The 17623-nt window shown below is 33.5% G+C and overlaps 1 protein-coding gene across 42 annotated transcripts; it reads right to left on the reverse strand.

The window, feature by feature from the left end:
* Nucleotides 1–827: 827 nt before the first annotated feature.
* Nucleotides 828–8097, reverse strand: LOC107845873. Of its 42 annotated transcripts, none has more exons than XM_047397908.1 (9): nucleotides 7712–8097; nucleotides 6198–6333; nucleotides 5975–6022; nucleotides 4303–4400; nucleotides 3843–3906; nucleotides 3587–3633; nucleotides 3090–3175; nucleotides 2896–2985; nucleotides 828–1048 (listed from the first exon to the last, which is right to left on the reverse strand). In XM_047397908.1, exons 5-9 carry the CDS (start codon nucleotides 3899–3901, stop codon nucleotides 956–958), a joined length of 375 nt encoding a protein of 124 aa, XP_047253864.1. In that variant the 5' UTR covers nucleotides 3902–3906; nucleotides 4303–4400; nucleotides 5975–6022; nucleotides 6198–6333; nucleotides 7712–8097; the 3' UTR covers nucleotides 828–955. The 42 variants fall into 42 exon arrangements, 20 of the variants coding, with proteins under 20 accessions (XP_047253864.1, XP_047253777.1, XP_047253897.1 ...); XM_047397821.1 differs by having other exon boundaries at nucleotides 5910–6022; nucleotides 7712–8096; XM_047397941.1 differs by lacking the exon at nucleotides 6198–6333 and adding an exon at nucleotides 6516–6588 and having other exon boundaries at nucleotides 7712–8096.
* Between the last annotated feature and the right edge of the window lie 9526 nt (nucleotides 8098–17623).

Raw genomic sequence — 17623 nt, forward strand, 5'->3', positions numbered from 1 at the left:
TATAGGACAATATATATATATATATATATATATATATATATATATATATATATATATGAGTGTGTGTGTGTGTGTGTTTACTATGAAATTGAGAATTATGTAGTTTACTTTTTTCGGTATATATATATATATATACACTACTAGAAATTACCCCTATGGTGACGGTTGCAAAATTGTTGCAATAGACAGAAAAACCGTTGCCATAGCTCTACCAACGGTTCAGCAAGCGTCCCATAGGTGGGCGTTGCGATAGATCTATGGCAACAGTTTATGCGATGGTTGTCTGAACCGTCTCCATAGCTTGACCTATGGCGACGGTTTCAGACAACCGTCGCCATAAGCCTGACCTATGGCGACGGTTATTTTCTGACTTATTGAGACGCCTATTTTCATCTATTGCAACGGTTACTAACCGTTGTAATAGAAGCTATTGCAACGGCTACTAATCGTTGCAATAGCATCTATTGCAACGCTTTTGTTATTCTATTGCAACGCTTTTTGAGTATCTATTACAGCTATTTCATTACTTATTGGAACGCCTATTTTCATCTATTTACAAACCGTTGCAATAGATTTTATTGCAACAACATTAAACCGTTGCAATAGTATCTATTGCGACGCTTTTGTTATTCTATTACAACGCTTTTTGACTACCTATTGCAATGGCTTATTGATCTATTGCAAAAATGATTGCCACATATGATTAAATTGAAATGATTTATATAAATAGTCGTATTAATGTAAATTTTTATTTACATACATAATAAATTATAACACAATATATACATATCACAAAACAAAATCATTCATTAATAATCTCATTATTCAAAATATGCAACAAGCTAGTAATTTAAACCCAAAAGTAAATGTAATCAAGTCCAAATGATTAGTTAAGTTTTTACATACTAGCAAGTTCAAGTCGCGATAAGTTTCAAAAAATTCAACGCAAAACTATTTATATTAGAGCATTTATCCACAACCCAAAAATCTTCTCAAGTAAGGTTAATGTCTTCATCATTTTCTTCATCTCTTTCTTCATTTTGGACACCTATAAAAAGAGAACAAATAATATAAATTAGGACTTAAATGACAACATAAAAAGGACTATTCCACAACAAAATAAGTATATAAACCACGTATAAGTTAGCTAGTGAAGAGGCAAATCAACCAATCATGGTTAGAAAGAAATACAAACATCTAAATGTGAGATGATAGAACTTAAAGAACAATTGAAATTGAGCTAATGCCTTTTTGGTTTGGGTGAAAGGAAGATAAAAAGGTCAAGGTGATGTATCGGTAAGGATGGGAGAGGAATATCTAGTAGTCAACACCTCAGTCCCAAACTAATTGGAGATAGCTAGCAATGTATCTTTTGTATTCATTCCTATATTATAATTTGGCTCTACACAACTACAAAAACTCAACTTTTCATGTTTCAAGTTTCAACTTCAAAAATCTATGGCCAAACGGGCGCTGATTTTCTGTTTTATCACTCAACCAAAGATCCAATTATTCTAAGCACAATGGTCACCCTTTCTTCCAAGTAATCTTTCAACATGAAGAAACAAAAAAGGTGACATGCTCACTCTAACCTCAAAGTTGAAGAGTAACGGACTTCAACCAAGTTATACTCACGTTCATATTAATAAATAAGAGAAAACTGCATCTTCACATTTATATAGGTTTAATATATGTGATCCAGTTAGCATCAGTTCAAAAGAAAAACACATTCCAAGTTTAGCACAAGAGTGTTCAGACAGTTCAAGATGAAAAAACTTGATTATTCTCTAGTCTAACAATTAGATGTCCTATAATGCTGATGCAACAGCACGTCCAAAATCACATAATACTCCCTCCGTCTCAAATTATGTGTCATCATTTTCTTTTTATTCCGTCCCAAAATAAGTATCGCCTTTCCTTATTTGAAAACTTTTTAAAGGCACAATTACCCTTATTGGTCCCACTTAATTAAAAAAAAGAGATATTGACAAATTTTTTGATAAAGGATGATTTGGTAAACTTTACCAAGTCTTCCCTTATTTCTTAAACTCCGTGCACGGTCAAATGGCGACACATAAAATAGGACGGAGGGAGTACTATTTCTGAGTTTCATTTGTCATAGCCCATACGTACCAACATATTTACTTATTTAACATGTTTAACAGAAAAACCTTACACAAACCTTTCTTCTATCAAATCAAAATCAGATCTGTTTAGTGATTATTAGAGAACTCAATATACAACGGAAAGTTGAAGATGACCTTAAATAGTTACCTCCAGAGTTTCAAATGACTTTTTGAGGTAGTCAACCTCATAATCAAAATTTGATATGTACAACATAGCATCTACCCTTTTGAATGCAAAAAGTATATCAAGCATCACTTGGAGAAACTTCTTAGCTGGCCCAAGCTTAAAGGGGGGATCATCTTTATATTCTTTCAGGACATAATACCAAACTAATAATATCAGGCAACAATACCAAACTTTCACCAGCTAATCAGCAGCAGGTACACAAAAAAAGCAAGAGAAGTTCTACCAACAGATTGTTACTACCAACAAATCAAGAAATGAAAACTGACCTTACCATTTCTATCCAACCAATTCTCAATCTAGGCAAGGTGGCTTTTCAACTTATTATTTTCTTTGGATCGATGATATTACTATTAGGAGAAAGCACAGGACAACCATGAAGTACACTGAAATTGTGGAAAATTATGTGGATTTATATGTCAGTTATTGATAATCAGTTCAAAAAGATACCTCTTCTTTCTTTTCGAATCATATTTTTCTATATAAGTTTCAGTTATTTCTTATGTTGCACAAACATTTTCAAAAACATGCATCATCACTCCCACAAAATTTTTATCTGTATTTTATGGAATTTGCTTGTCTCACATGGTTAGCACTATGTGCAGTTGTGATGTTTTCATCAAGAAGCGTCAACAAGGGTCTATTCAGTTGATTCCTCTCAACCGAATCCAACAGCTGCTCAAGGAAATACAACAAGATCCAAATTCAGAAACAATATGAAGAAAATCTACAAACCACACACACACACACACAAAGCAGAATTTAAAACTATCACGTACAGTTGCCTTGACATCCTTTGAAGTAAAAATATCGATTAAGTTCTTCCTTGTTGCTACGAGATTTGCTTGCAATTTATCATAGGCTTCTGTAGGGAAAAGATACAATAGTATGGCAAAATATCAGAAGTACTCTACAAGATAACTTCTTATTGTGACTTCATCCTCAACTGTATTTGGGACATGGGACATGTATACCTATCTTACACATATGCTTGAATGGTTGAACCCCGCCCTCCTCCTTCCCCTATGTTAATCAAGTGATAATCTCCATGATTTCAGTGTGAGGCAGGATACACACCGAATTTGGTCAATTCACCTAGATGTGTTAACTACAACTGTAGCGGAGTCTACTACCAGGAAGCATAGGTTGCCTAGATTCTCTTATGTAGAATCCAACTTCTAGATCTGTTCATATACCCATACTCATTTCTATGTAAAATAGTTCGACCCTGGAAAACTTTAGCAAAAGAGCAAATTAGACAGGCAATTTATCAGACCTGTTGCTTCCTGCAGGGCCTTTTGCAGTGTTTCCAGTTCAATTAATCTGTCTTCCATGTTTTGCAAAAATATTATGGTCAGTATCATTTCACTCTATATCGACTCTCACTAAATTGAGCAAATTATCAGTAAAAACCTAAGTTTTGTTTACAGAAAAGCACAGCTTTCCAAGTTTGACTTGAAGATGGTCAAAAAATTCTTTGTTCAATCTGCAAACTAAGATATGTTAGAAATTTTTGAGTAAAGATGGTAAACCTATAGAAGGGAGAGACGAGAAATCCATGCAATTTGATGTTATAAAGGTCTTGTCCCATCTTCTCTACAAAATGTTGGCAAAGTTTAAGTAGGTCAAGTACCAATACCTCCCAAATCTTGATAACATAAAGGTAAAGAAAATGGATGATGATAAAGAAATACTCCTCCTGTTTCTTAAGAGGAATCAATTTGATCTTTATACTAAGTCTATAATTTATAGCTTTCTTTTTCTGCACAAGTTTACAGAAGACAGACTCGAAACACACGTGCATTTTCATGATCATAGAATGATCAAAAGCAAAAGGCCACAACTTTGAATACTCTACTGTCAAATAACCTAACAGAGTTGAACCAGAACCAATGCAACAAAGACTCAAGCATATTATATCAGTTTCCGGTTTCGTCACAAGCAGTAAAATGGTAGCACCTGCATTGTTACATTGAAGAGTGGATAACTCACCCTGGTCTTAGTCTTGCAACCTCAAACTCAATCTCCTGTGCTTTAGTGTCAAGAAAAAACTCTACGAGCCCTTCCACTGTAGCTGGAATCACTCGTCACTATGATCAGCACGAAATAAGCGGATTAGACAAAGATATACATTAATATTTGCATCCTTAAGTCATAACAAAACGGAAAGAGATTCAAAGATGTCTTATTGACTACTCCATAACTTGTTGCAAACCTAATTTATAGTAATAAATAAAATGTTCCCTCTCTTGCAAGTTAATATGAAGTAGTGTCATCAACTTCAACATGTTTTCAAGTAGTACGTCTTGTAATCAACTCTCTATCAACAAAACATTTCCACGTACTTGGCATAAGAAAAAGAATGATTCCAAGCACATTAAGTGAGGTGTTGCTAAACTAATATAAATAGAAACAGGTTTGGATTGTTATTATCTGCAGTATCATATTGTGTTATTGATTTAAATACGATTCGATTTGGTATGATCGTATCGTATTTTGTTTCTCATTTTGTCCCTAATAGTTAATAACCTATTTTATTCTTTACCTTACCTTTTTATTTTAGCTCTACTTCGTTACCTACTTTCGTTTTATGTTTATCCTTAAAATTATTGATATATGAGTTATGACATCATGTAAAGACGAAAAAATGATATAATTATTCAAATGTTATATTCATTAAAATAATACGACAATATACAATACAAATATACAATACACTATGAGACATCAACAATCTGAAGAACAAACAACTTCAATGCCAATAGCCAAATTTCTCAGCAAACTGTTGTCATTTTTCTCTTATCATTGTACCCCAATAAAAAACAAAAAACAAAAAACAAAAAAAGAACAGAACAAAAATGAAGCATTTTCCTCAACACATATTACAATCACTGGTATTCACAAACACCTGTTCTGTCTACTCACTTACATATATATGGTTTGTCCATGTTGTAGATTGATGAGAATGTGGCAAGAGAGATAATAAATCACAGATCACTTAGGAATCCAAAGTAATGACAGAGTAAACTTGCTACAGAAGACAGAAAAAGGCACTGTATGTGTCATCCATTGTATCTAAGACATAAACTCATTTTCCAATCAGTCAGCTAAAAATACACCTGATCAGTCATCTATCAATCATTTAGCTATATATATAAATACACCTGATCTGTGAATACCAACAGGTTTAGATTCTGCCAGCAGTCTGATTTCTCTCCACATTTGTAGAAAAACATCCTAATCAATCAACATAGAACTTGGTTCAAAAAATAAAAAGAATGTTCATCAAAGTCTACGCTACAGAAGCTTTTAGATGTGGAATGTAGATTGATTGCTTTGAAGACAGGAAAAGAACAATAGAACATTCATATTTTACAAGCTGATTTAGCTTAAGTATCATAGAAGCACTCAAAACAGGAGATTAAATGAAAATAAGAGTTGAGATTTCCATTGTACAAGACAATCAACTAAACAGTTGAGATTTTATGTTTTACTTTACCTATAAATAGTAGTTATGACTCTATCTGGAAGAAGAGAGGTAAATGAAAAGATCATAAAAGTCACAGAGAGAAAATTCATACAGCCAAGTGACTCCTTACATGGTGCACACAGTGGAAAGATCCATCACATAACAGGACTTACAAATCAGAAGCAAGAGCATCACCTCCAGGACTATCAATTCGAAGAACAATAGCTTTATACCTTTTCAACTCTGCACAGCATAGACACACACATGAAAAATAAATTAAAGAAGAAAAATTGACAACCAGAAGGGAAAAACCTAAATAATCACCTAGACCACCTAAACCTGTCAAAAGCATTTTCCTCCATTTATTTTTAAATCAACAGATAAAAGCATCCAAATCTGTTGTAATTTGAGAGTTTACCAATGCTTAGGCCCTCTCTTTTCGAAAAGTAGAAGGAAGGGATGAGATAAACATGGAAAACTTGCACTCTAATTTCTCCAATGAAACAGAACATGCACGAGTCTTATTGAACTGCTCATTGACTCCCACGAATTACCTAAAAAATTTAATAGTGTTCTTCTTCAAATGTAACTTCGGTAACTAATAGCCACTCCATGCATTAGACGACAAAAATAAAGCTGCAACTACCAACAACCAAGCTGGCCTTTTCATCTCTAAGGTTTACTATTAAAGTCTGAAAAAGAAAACATCAAATATGAAGTGTAGCACTCTGCTTACTCAAATAAATCTCTAGCAGCATAACAGTGGCATAGTCCTCACAAGAGTCTTCCTCCTTCATACTTAGCCAAAGCTTTTCAACAATACAAGTCTTTTCATAATAAGTTGCAAAAGACAGCAAAGAGAACTAAGCAAATAACAAAGTAGCCAGAACTGCACAGCACAGATAATGCCTTGTGTCTGAGAAGTGTCTTTCTGAGACAAAAACTTGGTATTCACAATTTATGGCTAATTAGGATTTGTAATAACCAACAGTTCTCACATATTTTGACCACTTGATGACTTGTTCAGGAATTGTGCACACATAAGGAGTTCTAGCCCTCAATTAACTTAAACAGAATGAGGTGTTAAGCTCCACAAAAGGTAGTACAGAGAAAATCTTCACTAAGTGAACCAGATTCAGTGTTTGGCACTGGCGGTACAGCCCTAAACAAACAGAAGCAAAGTGAGGTATTAAGCTCAGTGAAAAGGTGGTAGAGTGGAAATTCTTCGTTAAACAGACTAAATTCAGGCTTCAGTGTTTCTTACGCCTTGAAAACTACGAAAATGAAGTAACTTTTATTGACTTAATGAACACATATGTATACCCATCTGACAGAAAATTACATGAGCTCCTTTTGTTTAATAAGGACCCATCTGCTAGAAAATTATCATACGTTTTCTATTATTGAACCAAAGTACATCAAGAACAACAGAAACATTCCTGGTATCAATGAAATCAACCTTGCATATAACTCTCAAATACTGATCAACCAATAGGCTATGAATATTCACTAGTTTACAGCATAGCCCAAAATCAGCTTGGCTCTCGTTGCTATTATAGAGATCAAAAATGAATTACCCGTCTAAGTATTTTCTAAGTAACAGGTTAAAGATCATCTTTTCCACAGACATCATTTCTCATTAATCTGAAAACCCACATAAACAAGAATAACAATCTAAACATAGAAACTACATTATAGACAAATTAAATCAACAATTAAGACTACAACAATTAAAACTCTAATCAGTAACGCTCATCTTCCTCAACTTTTGGTTGTCAATATAACGCATTACGACATCTTCTCCAACATAACATAATGACCGTAATCAGTAGAATTACAAGGAGAAATCAAAAATTTCATGCAATCAAATGAACCCAAGAAAAAACCAAAATCCCAAAAAATTAGGTCAAAGTCATAGAAGAATAGACTAACCTTAAAATTCCCAAATTGAAGCAATTGAAGTGCAAATTTAGTCTGACTTTCCAACACAAATCAATTTTTGAAGCGGCACCAGTAAATCGCGCAGAGCTCACCACCGGCAGCTCACAACCAGATCATCTCCACAAGATTGAATCATTTGTAGCAATTGTAGCGATTGTCGTTAGCAATTTTAGCAAAGAGTACACCGACAGCCCTAATCATCATTGTAGCGATTCTATCATTGTAGCGATTCACTATTGTAAATGAATTGTTGAAAGTGCTATATAATAAGAATACTGTCACCTGATAAGTTGAGTTGATTTTAAAATTGATATATGATCTAACTTAAGAGATGAAATATTTTTTTTAATTTTATTATTTGATTTAGATTGAAGTTGCACGTCTACACACATATATTGCATTTCAAATGGGATTAGAGTGTATGCTTGCACGTGATTATTTATTATTGGAGTTGGAGTACACACGTGTACATTATTATCTATTATTAGAGTCAGAATACACGCATGCACAATATATGTTTATTGGGATTGGAGTGCATGCTTGTGCAGTACATGAACTTTGTGAGTCCCCTATGAATTCAGACCTTGAATCCATTACTCGGTAGGTGTGTACATATCATATGCATTGTATTTATTTTTTATTCAGATTGAATAAGGTATATTTCCTAATTTTGTACCAATTATTGGGTACTTGAATATATGTTACTTAATTTCACTATATTGAGGATTTCTTGAACCGCGACAGATGATATTCTTATGTCTGTTAGACTTGATTATTCTATTGAATTAGGGTGGTTCTCTTGAGTTAAGGTTGTATGTTTGTTTTAAAGGGTTGACATGGTGTTACTCGTCACTATTTTGAATTAGTATCGGTCAACGATACTTGCTGAGTACACATGACTCCGTACTCATTCGTGGATTTTCTTTACCTTACGTGCAGGTACAAATTCGACGACCTCTGGGCATTGTTCTTGTGGTTTCTTTTGTCTTAGCATCTTTCAAGATTCGAGGTAGCTGCAATTGATTTCAAAGACTACTGAAATCTCCTCTACTCTTATCCTTATGCATTTTTCACATTTTGAGATATCGGATTTTTCTTTTATTTATGTATGTAGAGGCTTGTATTAGTGACTACCAGATCCAAAATTATTCATATTTTGATTATATTAGTCTATTAATCTGCTTTGGAGAATATTCAGATTTTATTTTGTTCGTATTTCCTTTTGGTTCTATACTTTTGAGTTATTTTGTTTGGGTTGGGGTTTTAGGCTTACCTGTTGTGGTGGGAGTGATAGGTGTCATCGCGATTTCGATTTTTGAATCGTGAAACTCCCATGGTTATTTTCCACAACACATAGCGTAATTTATTTATTTATTAACTATCCATCCCAGTCTAAAAAAAGTTAAGTCATAACCTACCTCGAAATAATGAAATTTGAGTCTAAAGCTTTCAATACAGAGTCCCTCCCTTTTGAACGACCTTAGAATGGGCTAAAACATACAAATATATCATAAACACGTTAAAAGGAAGCTAACAATACCTATATTGATCATACTTAAAACGGGTCCAAAATAAATTCAAAAAAATGAGTTCAAAAATAAAAAGAAAAAAATTAAATTTTTATTTTAGACGTGTTCCCTAAAATTATAAGAGTCTACAGTTAAAAACTCATGCGAAAATGAGTTAAAAATAAAGTTCAAATCAAAGAAAAATATTATTGTATTTTTAAGCTTTATTGAAAAAACTTCAAAAATTCACTTCAAAATCAAGATTAAAAGGTGCTTCCGAAGGTATGAAAACGGAAGTTTGAAGCATACCCAAACTCAAATTGTGAAGAAAATCCTCAAAATCGTACTATCTTGATGCTTCAAATCTTGAAATGAATGAATGAAATAAAATAAAAAAATTTGTATATATACCAGCAGGGCCACTTTAGTGGCTAAATGACCTCTACAACTACGGGTGATCGCTAAAGCGACCTTGCCTCCATGGCTAGGCGCTTTGCTAAAAAGGCCTATTGTTTCTAAAGCGGTAAAGTGTCGGCTTTAGTGACTAGTGCGAAAATTAGCTTATCGCTAAAGCGCTGTCATGTCGTTAAAGTGGTCTTTGGCTGCTAAAGCAGCTACACCCGGTTCAACTGCATCAACAACTTTGCTAAGTTGTAAAGTTACCGATCGATCTCTCGAAATTCGTTCGGGACCCTGCATAAATAAATCATGTAACCTACTAGGCTATTTTTGATATTTCAAACTTAATAGCTACGTCGAATTTTTGAAAAAGGAAGGTTTTCAATAAATTAACCTCCGAGACTCCTAAAAGCTTATTTAAACTAGTTTTCACAACAAGAGTGGACATGCAATTTAAAGGTCCCAAACCTGAACCTACTATCAACCTAAAATCGATATTTTGGATCTAAAAAAACTATTCAAATCGCCATTTGGCACTCTAAACATGAAATGTTGACCGAAGTCAACTAAATGGCTTTTTAAATCCTCAAACTCACCCAAATCATTTTCGAAAGCATTAGGAATCCTGCCAACCATCTTCACATCCCAAAATCAACATGCAAAACTACAAGGAAGGATAAAATGATCAAATCACATAAAAAGAAAAAAAATTACATATCAAATTGTTACACATATCTTTGAATTCGTTAAAGAAATTTATGCCTCTATCACTGATTTAAATTGATCTAATTTAGAGTAGTCAATCTGCTTCATTGCTCATCCATATAGAGAAAATGATCTTCTCTGATCAATTTTATACTCTCAGCCATATCATTTTATGATATTCTTTGTTTTAGCCCGTCTAAAAGTAAATATCAATTTACTATAATTATAAATAATATAATTTTTATTTTTTTTACCTATAATGAAATAATTTATAACCATACAAATATCTAAAAATAACTTTAAATCACAAATTTCATAATTTTTCTTAAATATCATATTAAGTTAAATAATACCACGTAAAATAAGACTGAGGAAGTAAATTAATTTTGAAAAAATGTGACGACAAACATGAGTCATACAAGACCACATAGTTTGCTCATAAGTAGGCAGGCTCACTCTCTTTTCTCCACTGGGTTTTCAAGAAATCAAAGGTTAAAAAGAGTGTCAGGTAACACATACACTATGAAGACACTAAGGGGTATTTGAATTGGTTTATTTTAAGTGTTTTAAAGCTAAAATAGTTTTTAAATACTTTTGAAGTATTTGAATAAATAAAAAGTATTTTTGAATATTTATTTTTAATTAAAAAATAAAAATAAGTCAATAAAATTCTTAATTTATGGCTTTTGACTTATACGCCAAAAGTTATAAGTCCACTCAAATACTCACTAAGTCTAACACTTAAAACTCTTAGAGGTCGTTTGGTAGAGTGTGTTAAAAAATTTAATACATGTATTATTCTTGTGTACTAGAAGTGCCTTGTTTGGTATATTTTTTTTAATCTATGTATAATGAGTGCTTGCATTAGTACACACTCTATTTTGCATTAAGCAATGTATTACTAATACCATCTTTTTTATGTATTAGTAATACAAAAAATTTTAATACATGCATTAACTTATTAAATAACAAAACTGCCACTCAAATCCCTACTAGAATATTTTCCCAAGTAATTTTTCATCGTACTTAACATTTCTTCTCTCCATTTTGCCTCTCTCTTTTCATATTAGCCATAGTGATGGGCACAGGATTTGCGTCCAAGAAATTCGAAAACAAGTAAGCAGATTTATATTGCTGGCAAATTAACAAATCGAATTTTATATAATCGGATCGGACCATATATGAGCGACCTAAAATTCAATAATTTTAATCTAAAATATATAATTTTTACTAAAAAGTTTATTAAATGTATAATATTCTTATTTTAAACCATTTTATTGATTGAATTACTACTATATATTAATTTAATATTTTATAGAAACCCATAAATTAGTAGGTAATATCAATATGGGGTAACATTAGTAGGCAACACACAGTTTGCCTGAATCAAAATAGATAAAATAAATAAATCCATCCATGAAGATTTGATCTTGGATCTCCTTTTAACTGTTGCACTACTCATTGTTGTTGTGTTGAGGGGGTTCAATATTTAATATGTCATATATCTCTCTCTATATACACACATATATACACACGTAAACTGCAAATTCAATCCTATATACGCAGTATATATATAGTTTTTCGAGTGAGGGGCGAACCCCCTCGGCTCTATGTGTGTCTGCCCTTAATTATCCATGAAAAAGCAAGGTAATTTTCACTGCATCTTCGTCTTCCTTCTCGTTAATCAGATATTACTCTTCACCACTAGAATTGAATGTTTTGTTATTGAGTATGGATTTGAAAGTGAATTCTTTGTTTTTGGAGGTTATGAATATGGGGAAAGAGGGTTTGGATTTGAGGTTTTGAATTTGTTTGAGGAATTGATGGAGGAGTTGAATGTTGAGGGTCCTAATTCGTTGATCTGATCTTTAATAAAAGAACAGACAAAGAAATGCAAAGGATAGTTTCATTAACAAATTTTTTTTTATAAAATTTATACAATATATATTATTTCTAATACATCAAACCAAACAGTTTGTAAGAAATAATGTCAACACAACTAGTGTAAGCACAACTAATACCAACATTACTAATGCAAGCATTACCAATACACCTTATTCAACATTGTTCTCATACACTCTTCCAAACGATCCTTTAGTAATGAGGTCGTCTTATTTACGTCTTATTTTCCAATTTACCATCTTTATTTCAATTTATGTGACATTTCTTTCTTCAGTTCATAAAGAATGACAAATTCTTATATTTAACAATAACTATTTGAAATTTTCAATTTATCTTTAATGAGGTGATTATAGTCATATAAAAAGTTATGACTTATTAGTCAGTTCAAGAAAAATGACGCATTCTTATATTTAACAATTATCATTTTGAAACTTCTCATTATATCTTTAATGAGATGATATATAGTCATATAAATATTTATAACTTATTTTACACTATAAATTTTACAAGTCTTGACATATTTTTATATTTAACAATAATTTATTTGAAACTTTGCATTTTACATTTATAGTAATATAACACTACTCTATCCGTTCCAAATTATCCGTCTCAAATTTTTTAATTTGATTTCTCATTTTACTTGTCTTTTTTCATTAATCAAGAAGAGGCAAATTTCTTTTCCATGTTTTACCCTTTGCATTAATTACTTTTTCTTCAAATTAAAATATAAACATCATTTAATAGGGGTACTATGCTGAACTAGTCATGTTATTAATTATTTTTCTTAATAAAAATGTCATCTCAATTTGGGACGGATAATTTAGGACAGAGGAAGTATTATATAAATATCTATAACTTATTGGACTATAAATTTTAATTTGCAAGTTTTTTTTTTCATTCGTAAACTATGTATCTAGTAAATATTTTCACATAAATTGAGATGGATGAAATAGTTAATTTATTATAAGGAAAATTTTCCCTCATAAGGAAATTTTCCCTTATTATAATATGTAGAGTACTTCCTAGTTCAAAATTTAATATTGTACCAAGATAATATTATTCGAGGAAGTGGTATTAAATTATTGATCACCGAGTAATATACAGAGGCGGACCTACCTGTTAGCGTGGGGGTGCACTTGCACCCGTTAAGTTTGGAAAAAGCTCTATATATGTACATATATATACCTTAGGACAACAACAACATACCCAGTGTATTCCCACCTAGTAGGGTTTGGGGAGGGTAGAGTGTACGCAGACCATACCACTACCTCAAGAGAAGTAAAGAGGCTGTTTTCGATAGACCCCCGGCTTAGGACCAATAACAGTATAACAAATACAAAAGTAAGTGGATACAAACTAGTATGGTACACAAAACAAACTAACAGTATAACAAACACAAAAGATAAGTGCATAATAAACTAGTACGGGATGCAAAAAAGTCAACACCACTAACCTCAAAAACTACAGCCCCAACACTACGAACCAGAAACTCCAGACCCAAAGGAGAACTCCCCAATTACTACCGCCGCGCTTCCAACCCCTAACCCTCTACCCTAATCCGCGTTCTCCACACCTTCCTATCAAGGGTCATGTCCTCTGTAAGTTGTAATTGCTCCATATCATGCCTAATCACCTCCCTCTAATATTTTTTCGGTCAACCTCTAGCCCGCCTAAAACCATCCATAGACAGAGTCTCACACCTCCGCACTGGAGCATCAGGTCCCCTCCTCATCACATGCCTGAACCAACGTAGCCTCACTTCTCGCAACTTATACTCTACCGAGGCAACTCCCACCTTCTCCCGAATAATCTCATTCCTTACTCTATCTTTCCTGGTATGTCCACACATCCATCACAACATTCGCATCTTCGCCACCTTCACCTTTTGGATGTGGGAGTTCTTAACTGGCCAACACTCCGCTCCATATAACATAGTCGTCCGGACTATCACTCTGTAGAACTTACCTTTAAGCTTCGGGGGAACCTTCTTATCACATAGGGCTCCCGAAGCGAGCCTCCACTTCAACCACCCTGCCCAAATACGATGCGTGACATCTTCGTCAATCTCACTATTACCCTGAATTATAGACCCCGGATACTTGAAACTCTTCATCTTCTGGATGACCTGAGAGTCTAGCTTTACAATCACTCCATCTTCTTACAATATATCACTGAACTTACACTCCAAGTACTTCGTCTTGGTTCTACTTAACCGAAAACCTTTAGATTCAAGCGTCTGTCTCCAAATTTCCAACTTATAATTAACACCACCCTAAGTCTCATCGATCAGAACCACATCATCTACAAATAACATACACCAAGGCACCTCCCCTTGAATATGTCGCGTTAAAACATCAATCACCAAAGCAAATAGAAACGAGCCAAGAGTCGATCCCTGGTGCAACCCTATCAAAACTGTGAAGTGCTCCGAATCTCCACCTATTGTCCTCACACGAGTCTTTGCACCTTCATACATATCCTGAATCAACCTAATGTACGCCATGGGCACCCCTCTAGCCTCCAAGCACCTCCACAGAATCTCCTTGAGAACTCTGCCATATGTCTTCTCTAAATCAATAAACACCATGTGCAAGTCCTTCTCCCTCTCTCAAAACTGCTCCACTAATCTCCTCATAAGGTGAATGGCCTAAGTGGTCGAGCGTCAAGGGATGAAACCAAAATGATTCTCAGAGATCGTCACGATCCTCCTCATTCTCAACTCTACCACCCTTTCCCAAACCTTAATAGTATGACTCAACAAATTAATACCTCTATAGTTGTTACAAGTCTGAATGTCTCCCTTGTTCTTATACACTGGAATCATCGTGCTCCATCTCCACGCTTCAGGCATCTTAGCAGCTCTAAAAATAATGTTAAACAACCTTGTCAACCACTCCATGCCCCACTAGTGCTCTTCCAAAAATCTACTGAAATCTCGTCTGGCCCCATCGCCCTACCCCGCCGCATCCTTCGAATATCTCCCTTGACCTCCTTAACCTCGATACGCCTACAATAACTATAATCGCGCCCTTCTCAGATATCTCCAAGTCTCCCAACACAGAAACTTTGTCCCCCTCGTCGTTCAAAAGTTTATAAAAATAGGACTGTCACCTCTCCCGAATGAAGGCATCCTCAACCAACACTATGCCATCCTCTCCTTTAATGCACTTCACTTGGTCAAGGTCATGAGCCCTCTGCTCCCTGTCCTTGGCCATCCTATACAACTTCTTATCTCCGTCTTTCTCCTCTAAAGCCGCATACAAACTCTCAAAAGCTGTTGTCTTAGCCGCCGTAACCACTAACTTTGCCTCTCTTCTAGCAAACTTATACTCATCCTTATTCTTCTGTCTTTCCTCATCACCCTTGCTCCCAACCAACTTAGCATAAGCCATCTTCTTAGACTCCACCTTTCTTTTAACCTCTTCATTCCACCACCTGTCTCCTCGATGTTTGCCAGATCGACCTCTCGAGACACCCAACACCTCTCTAGCGGTCTCTCTAATGCAACTGGATATACCTTAGGACACTTATATATAATTATACGTGCACCCCATAGAACACCAGTGCACTTCAGGCGCGTTGGTTCTTGTTGAGTTTCTCATATAAGTTACCCAGGTTCGATTCCAGTTTTCACGTTAACTTTTGCTATTTTTTGTTTTGTTATTCTTTTAAAAACAAAAATGGGCAGTAGGGAGTCGAACCCCCAACATGTTGTTTAGAGAATAAATCGTTTTCCACTAGGCTACTACAGTGATATACTGATATTGAGTTAAAAGGTTTATTTATTACCATAAAACCCATATTTAGCCTATCTAGTTGTATTTTTGTCATTGCTTAAGTCTCTATTGACTAACCAGTGGCTTATGTAAAGATAATAGTGCACCCACGTTCTTTGAATCCTGGGTTCGCCTCTGATAATATATACTCAATGAGAATGAGAAATGAGATACGTTTAGATGCTCCGCAAGAAAAACCAACAATAAATATTGTAATCAAGTTGAACACTAATTTAAAGTATTTTGCAAGCATCCAGATGCAATAATTAACTTTGACACCTTCAAATTTGCGTGAACTGAAATTTCAAACATTAATGCAATTCTGAACACGTAAATGCTCTTTAATTTTCTCGACCCCTTATTGTACTCACTCCATTTCACTTTTAATTGGTCCTCTTTCTAAAAATGTTTGTTTCAATTTATTTGTCTCATTAATAAAATCAAGAAGATTTTAATATGTTATTCCAATAATACCCTTATCATTAAGTGACTAAACAAGTTGTATATATTCAAATTTATATTTTTAAAGTATAATTAATAAGGCTAATTTGGTAAAACAGATCCTAATAAATATTTTTTTTAATGGGTGTGTTAAGTCTATAGGGGTCAACTAATATGAAACGGAGGAAGTAATTGTAGTGTGACCTCAAAACTTTGAAAAGTCCTATTTTTTTGGCCCAATCATGTGCAACTTAAAACATGAACAACCGATATACTTTTAATTATACCTGTCAAGTGGGCCGGGTCAGGCCAACCCAGAACTGGCCCTATAAAATTAATTGGATTGTGGGCCGGATCGGGTCCGGGTTGGGGGTTAAGTGGGTCGGGCTCAACAGTAAAAATTTCAAAAACCACCTTAACCTGGCCCACTTAATCGAACCTGGTCAAACTCACCTAAACACGATCAAACCTGGTTAAAAATTCGATCAAATCCGATCAAAAATTAAAAAAAAATTCAATATACACAATATATACCCACCTATATACATTTTAAATACGTTAAACAATATATATATAGTATATACTACATTAGAATTTAAAAAATATATACACATATACACTATTACGCATATATACGCACCATTCAATATATACGGCGATACGTACTACTTTAAATAAAACATATACTACAATATATATAAGTGTATATATATTATAGAGTTATATACTAATTTATAAAACATATACACATGTATACATTAAATATACACGTCTATAGAAGAGTAAAACATATACTACACTATATGTATATACTACAATATATATATATAGTTGTATACTAATTTACAAAACATATACACAAGTATACATAAAATATACACGTACCATTCAATATATATGTACTATTTTAAGTAAAACATATACTACAATATATGTATATACTACAATATATATATAGTTATATACTAATTTATATAACATATACACATGTATACATTAAATATATACGTCTATAGAAGATATATACACATATATACTACAATATATATAGTTATATACTAATTTATAAAGCATACACACATGTATACATTAAATATACATGTCTATAGAAGATATATACACAAATATATGCACCATTCAATATATATGTACTAGTTTAAGTAATACATATA

The sequence above is a fragment of the Capsicum annuum genome, chromosome 1 (genome assembly GCF_002878395.1).
Source record: "Capsicum annuum cultivar UCD-10X-F1 chromosome 1, UCD10Xv1.1, whole genome shotgun sequence".
Lineage (NCBI taxonomy): Eukaryota > Viridiplantae > Streptophyta > Magnoliopsida > Solanales > Solanaceae > Capsicum > Capsicum annuum.